The 9,499-nt window shown below is 34.2% G+C and overlaps 1 protein-coding gene across 1 annotated transcript; it reads right to left on the reverse strand.

The window, feature by feature from the left end:
• Positions 1–761: 761 nt before the first annotated feature.
• LOC126891356 (uncharacterized) lies at positions 762–1,589 on the reverse strand. Its single transcript, XM_050660533.1, has one exon. It carries the CDS (start codon positions 1,587–1,589, stop codon positions 762–764), a length of 828 nt encoding a protein of 275 aa, XP_050516490.1.
• Between the last annotated feature and the right edge of the window lie 7,910 nt (positions 1,590–9,499).

The raw sequence follows: 9,499 nt of genomic DNA on the forward strand, positions 1-9,499 counted from the left end.
TAACACATAAGCAAAACGGTCGGACAGGTCGTTTTTTAAAATAATCATAGCACATAATATATATTACACCATCAATGTTTCGAACTTTACACGATCCCTCTTCAAGTGACAGTCATAATTTTGATTTTTTTTAATGGTAAAGTACACCATGTGACGGCTGTTTAAAAACTTTTGAAATACTGATTACAAAATTGTATAATACTTGGGCAAAAATTTCGGTGAAATGTTTTTTAAATGCATTAATTTTTTTTCGAATCCTGAGAAAACTAATGACTATTTTTCAAAAATTTAAAGGCAGAATAAAAGATTACATTATTACCGAGGGCCGACAGACCCTTAGAATAAACCCAAATTTTCTTTTCAATAATATATTTAAAATTAAAAATCATACTAAATTTTTCTTAGTTTTCACCGCTGTAACTTATCAAAATAAACATCATAGAAGTTTTTGGGGACTATCGGTACTCGATAATAATGTTATATTTCATTCTGTGTTTAAATTTTTCAAAAGCTTTTGAATGAGGTGTCACATTAAAAAGTTGGAAAAAGTAAAATTCGAAACATTGATTATACTATGATTATTTTAAAAGTCGACTCGACTAACCGTTTTGCTTATGTGCTAAAAATAAATAAGTTAATATGGGGAATAGGTAACACTTATTCCAGCGCAATGTATACGGTAATGTAATGTTTAATGATTGTTATATCCATCATCCAACGTGTGCTTCAACCATACGCTGCTGAAAGTCAACGCTTCCTTCTTATAGAAAATAGTTTTTAAACGTCTCTCGTACTTCACGTGCACTGGTACCCCATGGCTGATTACGTCCTTGTAATGGCGTCAGTTCATTACCTGACGATTCTCCAGGCACTATAGACCCTTCTTCAATACTTTGACGAATCAAACTTTGCTGATTGATATAGCGACCACTATTCCGTACAAAGAAGTTGTGAAGGACACAACTTGCTAGCACAATAGCGTCGACACTATCCAGTGACACGTTCAAAGCGGTGTGGTAAAATCTGAATCGAGATGCCAAAATCCCGAACACATTCTGTACCACTCTTCTAGCTCGGGAAAGCCTGTAATTAAATACTTTCTGTTCATAAGTAGCCAGATTATGAGGATATGGTTTCATTATCTTTGTCGAGATAGCAAATGCAGAGTCCCCTAAGAACACAAAAGGGGTAGCTTTCGTTGAACTAGGTAGCGTGGTGGGTGAGGGAAGATTTAATTTTCCTTGAGTCATCAGCTCGTAGAACTTGGTTTGCCGGAAAACTGTGGGATCCGCCACTCGTCCATTAGTGCCAGTGTGAACGTTCATGATTTCATAATTGGCATCGACTATAGCGAACAATACCACACTGAAAGATTTTTTGTAGTTATAATAGTTAGACCCGCTTTGCTCAGGCTTAACTATTCTCACATGTTTACCGTCAATTGCACCAAGCGTATGAGGAAAATTCCACTTAGAGGCAAACTTTTCACTGACGTCTTTCCATTCCTCCTGACTTCTCGGCAACTGAAACAAAAGAATAAACAATACGAACTCTGAACCTCCTACATACTGATACGGTAAAATTAGCATAGGTAGGAACCTAAAACCTAATTCAAAAAATAACTAGGTGCTTAAAACATTCAATAACAGTTAGGAGAGTATTTCTATCAATCAGTAAATGTACGTAATAAAATAAAATTTAATTCTCAGAAACCGTTCTTGAATAATTTGTTTTTTCTTTTCAATTGTTACAGGTGGACAATGATTTTCGACCCCCACCAGCGAAAGTTGCCAACAAAAGGGTGTCTGCGCAGAAGCAACTGATTGCAGTTGCTCAAAAACTTGCAGAAGTACCGGCTGTTGCACCTCCGAACAAGTGGGAGTCGTTTGGTTTGTCAGTGGCAGGGGACCTTCAGATGCTGACTGATATAAGACAGCAAGCGATTGCCCAAAAAATTATTTCAGATGCAATTTTTTGGGCTAAAATGAGACGGCTCACAGAAGAATCTAGGGTTTCATTGGCACCTTCAACCGCATCGACTCCCACAACGTCTGCTTCTACCACATGCCCCCACCGCATACCTCAAGAAGTGATTTAAGCTCGAGTTATTACCCCTACCCGTCCCATTCGTACCACAATCCATCCACCCTTTCATCAGCCGAGGCCATTCAGCCACCTTCTACATGCTCGAGTTATTACCCTTACCGGTCCCATTCGTACCACAATCCATCCAACATTTCATCAGCCGACGCCATTCAGCCACCTTCTACAAGCCCGCGTTATTACCCCTATCCGTCCCATTTATACCAGCCAATCAATACATCCGTTTCATCAGCCGACGCCACCTCACAGGAACTTTAATGAGTTTGCTTTGTGTATATAGTGTGTAGTTTATAAGTGTATATAGTGGATAGTGTATAACTGTATATATATATTATAAATATTCATACTTCTGTTAAACCATGTACATAATATACTGCTATTAAAATAATTATCACCCATCTGAATTTTTATTATAATCACCATTACATAATTATTATTGTTTGTATTAGGGCCTTACACGACTTACCTTCATATATTCACATTTAAGAACTTGATATAGAGCTCTGCAGGTTTCTGGTATCACCTTTCCTAATAGTTGCGGCGATATTTTGCAGCTAAACTTCAGGTCCTCAAATGACCTTCCAGTGGAAAGAAACCGTAAAGTTGCCACAAGGCGTTGTTCGATAGTAACACATTGACGCATGACGGTATCTTTTTTGGAAATAAGTGGGCCAACTTTTTCCAGTAAAAGCGAAAAAGTGGAGCTGTCCATTCGGAGGTAGTTTTTGTAATCATCCACATCAACGATATTAAGCAACTTTGTGTCTGAATAGTTCACACGATCCACAAATAATTTCTTCATCCAATATTTTTTTTTCTTTTTTTCAAATGATGAGGATAACAAGCACAATGCTGCCATTTTCCTCCTCCGAATTATATTTTGCATGATCACCTAATGGGGCGTGAATGGTGCGGAACATCCAACTAGTAAGACCACTAGACCACATTAGTCCCACTAGAGAGACCACAAATCGGATCGTGAATGCCCCGATTTTTGTCACAAAAATTACACTTATTAAAATACACGATTCTTTAATATCTACTTTTTGTTGGGACCAATCATTTTTCTTTCTGTAAATAAAGACCAGTTTCTTATTAATCTAAAACTATTTTTTTTTGGCATCTTATGCAAATTTACTATTTGAATTGGGAATAAGCCACGGTATTAGTTATACATTAAATTTATTTGATGTTTCGACTTCCACTTCGGAACATTTTCATAACGATTTCAGAAGTAGAAGTCGAAACGTCAAATAAATTTAATTTCTAACTAACATTGTGATTTATTCCCAATTAAAATGGTAAATTTGCTACGACACCGCACTGTAACTAGTATTTCCTCCGTGTATACAATTTGCTTACATCAGCTCCAAACAAGATCTCAATTGGTACATCGCTGAGAAAAGATCCCTAGGTTCGCAAATAAATAATAGAAAATAACTTTTAATGGCACGAAAAATTGCTATTAAAAATACACGATACACCCACACACAGCAAAGTAAATCCCAGATCCAGTTTAGAACAAGTTTTTATTTGTTTCTAAAATAGAATATAACTACCCTACACCTTAAAGAGTAAAAATTACAAGAGTCGTAAAAATTAATTAGTTCATATGATCAGCTCTATAGACAAATGCTAGAGAAACGAAACTTATGGCATGCTTAATTATGAAACCTCAACTCATGTACCCAATTTTTAAAAACACAAATCCTCCGAATTATATTTTGCATAGACTTTACTCGATACATTTTTGGCTGAGCAGTGTACACCACCGTGAAAACAGGTGACTGAAAGGTAAAGCCTGAAGTTGGAGGCTAGTTGGATAAAAAGTTGGACCGTGAATGGTGCGGAACATCCAACTAGTAAGACCACTAGTGGTCCCACTAGAGGGACCACAAATCGGATCATGAATGGCCCGCTTTACGTTTGCAGGTAATCTTTCCAGTTCAGTTTTGACATATTCCAGTTTCAAGTTTCAGTATGCCTTTTGTAGTTCATGTATAAACATCGTATAATCTAGTGAAATATATATATTTTTTTTCACTACATTACATAATACTTGACTTTGTGAATGTGAAGTGGTCCGAAAAGTTATATAATTACCGAGTTTTCATTACATAACTACCTCTTGATATTAAGAACAAAAATAATAAATAACAGAAAGTTCAAAAGTAAGTACAAATTATTAACTATAACTATTACTCCGCTTTGGTTAATAAAAATAATGTGTTTCTACTTCTTACAAAATCAAGAAAATATGTATTTTTCAATTCATCACAGTTATGTAATTTAATATAAAAATGTAAAATAGTATATAGTCATATATGTATGTATTTTTTATGTTTCTCAGACAATATAAAAACATATTTTCTATTACAAGTTATCTCTAAAGAATAAAAAAAAATTCTTTCCTAATTTGTAAGGAAATGGATGTATGGCATTTTTATTAAAGCAAGAAAGTATTAATAAATACACACAGGATGTCTAATAGTTTAGTAATTTAGTAATCTATAATCTATTCTATTATTACTTCTTGCAGATGTCTAAAAATCCGTCAGGTGCCCAAAATCGAAAAAGGAAAGCAGCACAGGAAGATCTCCAAAGAAAACTATCGGGCTCCCTAAATATGTTTTTGAAACAAAATGAGACCACAGATGTGGGAAAAAGAAAGAAAATGGATCCATCTTCATCAAGTAGACACTTCCCAGAAGAAAAGCAGTCTACCAGTTTTTCATCTCCATTAACGACAGATCTCCAAGATGAAGACAAAGAGGTAAAAGAAAAGACATCTGACCTACCAAAATTAGATGAAAATCCGGTTCCATCACTGAGTGACCCTTTTTCGTCTTTGCAAGAAACGGAGGATCCAGGTATGTGGCCAGTAAATTTATCAATTAGGCAACGGGATTATTTACTCCAGAATCGGGTACCACAGGTAAACAGTTTCAACTTTCCAAAAGACAGCTTTGGTAGAAGTTTTTCTGTAGCTTATTACTACAGAACTTTGACAAATGGAGAAAAAGTTAATCGCTCGTGGTTACTGTATTCAAAATTGCTAGATTCAGTTTATTGTTTCTATTGTAAACTTTTTGGTGATTCAAATAATCAGGTTACAAATGAAAAATGATGCAGACTGGAGACATATGTCACACATTTTAAGTGTTCATGAGAAAAGTGCTGGACATACAAATAACTCTCTAAAATGTAATCAACTTACCAGAGCTTTAGTACAAAAATCTACAATAGACGCTCGGGAACAAAAGTTATACAATTCAGAAAAGAAGTACTGGTATTATGTTATTGAACGGTTAATTTATGCTATTCAATACTTATCTCAGCAAGGTTTAGCGTTCAGAGGAGCTTCAAAAAAACTGTATGATCACGATAATGGTAATTTTTTAAAATTAATAGAAACATTTGCTAAATTCGATGCGGTGATGGCGGAGCATTTGCGGAGGGTGCAGACTGCGACTTCAAAAATATGCCTCACTATCTGGGAGACCAAATTCAAAACGAAATTATCGGCATCTTGTCAGAAACAATAAAACAAAATATATTAGGTATGGCAAAAGGAGCTAAATACTTTTCTGTTAGCCAAGCCGCACACCAAAGAAACATGAAGCGAAAAACATGAAACATGAAACGAAAAACATGTTTCATGAAAAGAAAACACTGCTAAACAAATCTCAAAGTCCGTCTACCAATGAAACGAGTGTGATTCATGCTCATGACACATTTTTATTTTCGGAGAGTTTAATAAATGGCCGGACATATATTTGTTTAGCAGTGGTTTATTTCCACGAAACGTAATTTACGTTTCATGTTTCTTTGATGTGCGGCCTGCCTTATATTACGACACTACTCCTGACGCCAGTCACGCTGAACAAATGACCATTATAATTAGATTTGTTCATTACAATCAAAAACTGAACACCACCAAGATTCAGGAACACTTTTTAGGTTTTTGTCCTGTAGTAAATACTACAGGAGAAGCCCTCTTTAATTTTGTTACGGACCTCTTGCAAAAATTTGATCTCAATATTAAGGACTTACGTGGACAGGGATATGATAACGCTGCAAACATGAAAGGCAAATACAATGGTCTACAACAAAAAATACTAGCTCTGAATTCTAGGGCTATATATATATTCCCTGCTCAGCTCACTCCCTTAACCTAGTGGTTAACGATGCTGTTAAAACTTCACTTGCTGTAGTTGAATTTTTTAATTTAGTGCAAGAGTTATACAATTTTTTTTCTGCTTCAACCAAAAGATGGGACGTTTTAAATAAACACTTAAAACAGTTAACTCTGAAACCGTTATCAGGAACACGCTGGGAAAGTAGAGTAGAAGCGATAAAACCACTAAAAGTTCAGTTTCATGAAATTTATTACGCTCTTTTAGAGATAGCTGAAGATGAATCAAAAGATATCGATAGCAGAACATTAGCAAATTCACTTATTTCAAAGATAATGTCTTTCAAATTTATTTGTTCTTTATTTATATGGTATGATGTGTTAACAAAAATTAACGTTGTTAGTAAGATATTACAAAATCCAAAAACTGATATTTCTGAAGCACTATCTAATTTAAAAAATCTTGTTCATTTAATTCAAAATTATAGATCAGATGAACCATTTAAAAATATAATTAGCTCCGCTAAAGAATTAGCTGATCAATTTGATATAGATTTGTATTTTCCTAAAATTACACGAAGGAAGAAGCGAATGTTTACCTATGAAGGAGCAGATGAAACTGCCACGGTTGATCCTAAAATAAAGTTAAGGCGGACTTCTTTTTTTCTGTACTAGATGCTACCCTCGGGTCACTTAATGACCGTTTTAAGGTCCTTGAAGAGCATCATAAAGTATTTGATAACGTTTTTAATATTAATAACTTGGAAACTGTTGAAGATAATTTATTATTAAATTACTGTAAGAATTTACAATTAAAACTCACCGACAGCAAAAACCCCACTGATGCTGATATTGATGGTATGTTACTGTTTGAGGAGTTAAAAACATTAAAAGGTTTTTTAGAAAATAAGTATATTTCACCAATAGATATACTGCAATTCATTAATACTAACGCATTGACAGATACTTTTTCAAACGTTACCATAGCCTTAAGAGTTTTTCTAACGCAGCTTTTCAAAATTAAAATTGATAAAGAATTACTTAAGGTCTAGAATGGCTCAAGAACGATTATCGAATTTAGCAACTGTTTCTATAGAGCATGATTTATTATCAAGCATTGAAATTAGTGACATAGAAAAATTTGCAGCTCCAAAAGCTAGAAAAGTTAAAATAATGTGAGTTAAGGACCTCTTGTCATTTTATTTATTATCATATATATATATATATATATATATATATATATATATATATATATATATATATATATACTATCATATACATAGTTATAATAACAAAATATTGTAAACAGTTTAGACCAAGTATTAATTATTTATAACTAATTGCCCTTCTTTAGTTTTGTGTTAATAAAATTTTGGATAATAAAACGCATTTTTTTCTGTCCTGCTAAAGAAAAGTGTTTGTTTTTTGAGAGGGCGCTTCATCAGATTTTGCACAAGGGCGCATAGCACCCTAGCAGCGTCCCTGCTGGTGGTTGCCGCTGCTAACCACAGATTGAATATAATAATTGTTCTTTATGTGCCTGCTGGTTTCTAACCAAATACGTTCTGCATAATTGGTTGCCTATGTACCCCACAATCGTATTTGAGTAGCGATTTATACGTATCACGCGTAAAAAAGTTATTATTGTCATATTTACATGAACAGTACATTGACAGTTCCATACTATGTATCTTGTTTTGTGTATTTATTTATTTCGAGTGGTTTTTCTTATAGGAAGTGTCTAAAAAATGTCAGGTGAGTTTATTGTTTAAAAAATATAATAACAACATAAAAAGAATAAAAAGTGTATCTGATGTGACATTTACTCCTATGGTTTATTGCCGGTTTTGGCTGGTAATCACTAGGCCCTTACAGTTCCTTGTGTTTTCTAGAATCAAATACACGTTGGTCCGTAAGAGACTTTAGAAAACAGTAATCCGAACACAGAAAATATTATTCCTCAGCAAGACAAAGATGGTGAAAGTGATGACGACTTGTCTCTGACTCAAAGACAAAGTAGACTCCAAATGAGATGTACCCGAGACCGTTAAAAGTCCTACAGATATGTTCCTACGCTTATTTCCCGAGGAACTCATTGTTTTCCAAACTAATTTGTATGTTATACAAAAAAATGGTGGTATTAATAATTTTGTTTCAACAACCTGTGAAAAAATAAAAATATTGTTGGGGTCCATTTGCTCATGAGTCTGAAAAAAATGCCAAATTTCAGCGGCTACTGGTCGTCCAAAGAAGAAAAAATGAGCGATTACTTTATCAGCAGTGTTATTTCCAGAGACCGAATGTGCTGGCTTCTTAGTAACATTCATCTCAATGATAATTCCATTGGATAAGCTTGCAGAAACGTTTATTTCTTCCATGAAACCAAGTGAATATCAATCCGTGGATGAGGCCATGATAAAAGGACCCAGCAGAAACCTTATGGGAAATGGCTCTCTGTCAAATGCTCTGAAACTTTGGGTTCTGATAGTCCTTGATGTGTAGAACAAAAGACTGAATGGGCGCATAGCTCCAAAAAATCATGGATTTAAGATATAAGCCTCTGAAATTATAGGTACAGTGAGGGCGTTTGAGTTGGAATAAATTCATTTTCTCGAGAATGGGCGACTCTGGAGATAAATTACAAATTAGGTCGAATTTTATTTTTAAATTATAATTTTTTGGCATATACAGGGTGTCCAGAAACTCTACCGACAAACGAAGACAGAAGATTCCTCAGATAATTTTAAGATATTTTAACCCAATTCACCTAGTCCGAAAATGCTTCCTAAGGGAGCTAGAGCTCTTTGAAGATGGCGTCTTGTAATTAGTTTTTCTTAAATAATTCCAGAACGCTTCTATTGAGAAAAACGAAATTTGGTACACATATTTACCTTCCAGGGATAAATCGATTTCATGCATTGCGAATTTCTAGTACCGGTCATAGGCGTCCGTTTTGGGTAGGGCAACAGTTATTTTATCGCATAACTTTTTTATCATTAATTTTTAAGCATTTTTGACTCTGGATTATTAAATTGTGAGGTATTCTACAAATAAAAGGTTCTCTTGTTTTAAGTCGATAAGATTCACCGTTTTCTAGAAAAATCGATTTGAAAATTTTCCTTTTTTTGAATTTCCAAAAAAAAAATTAAAACAAAAACTATTTAGAAATTAAAAAACTGGAACGTTTATTTATATTTCAGAGATGAATCGATTTCATTAATTGCGAATTTCTAGTACGGGTTATATACGTCCGTATTGTAT

This window comes from Diabrotica virgifera, chromosome 9, assembly GCF_917563875.1.
Source record: "Diabrotica virgifera virgifera chromosome 9, PGI_DIABVI_V3a".
NCBI classification, from domain to species: Eukaryota; Metazoa; Arthropoda; class Insecta; order Coleoptera; family Chrysomelidae; genus Diabrotica; species Diabrotica virgifera.

Excerpts from the sequence above, each read along its gene's own strand:
- LOC126891356 (XM_050660533.1), bottom strand. The coding sequence starts at position 1,589 with ATGCTAATTTTACCGTATCAGTATGTAGGAGGTTCAGAGTTCGTATTG.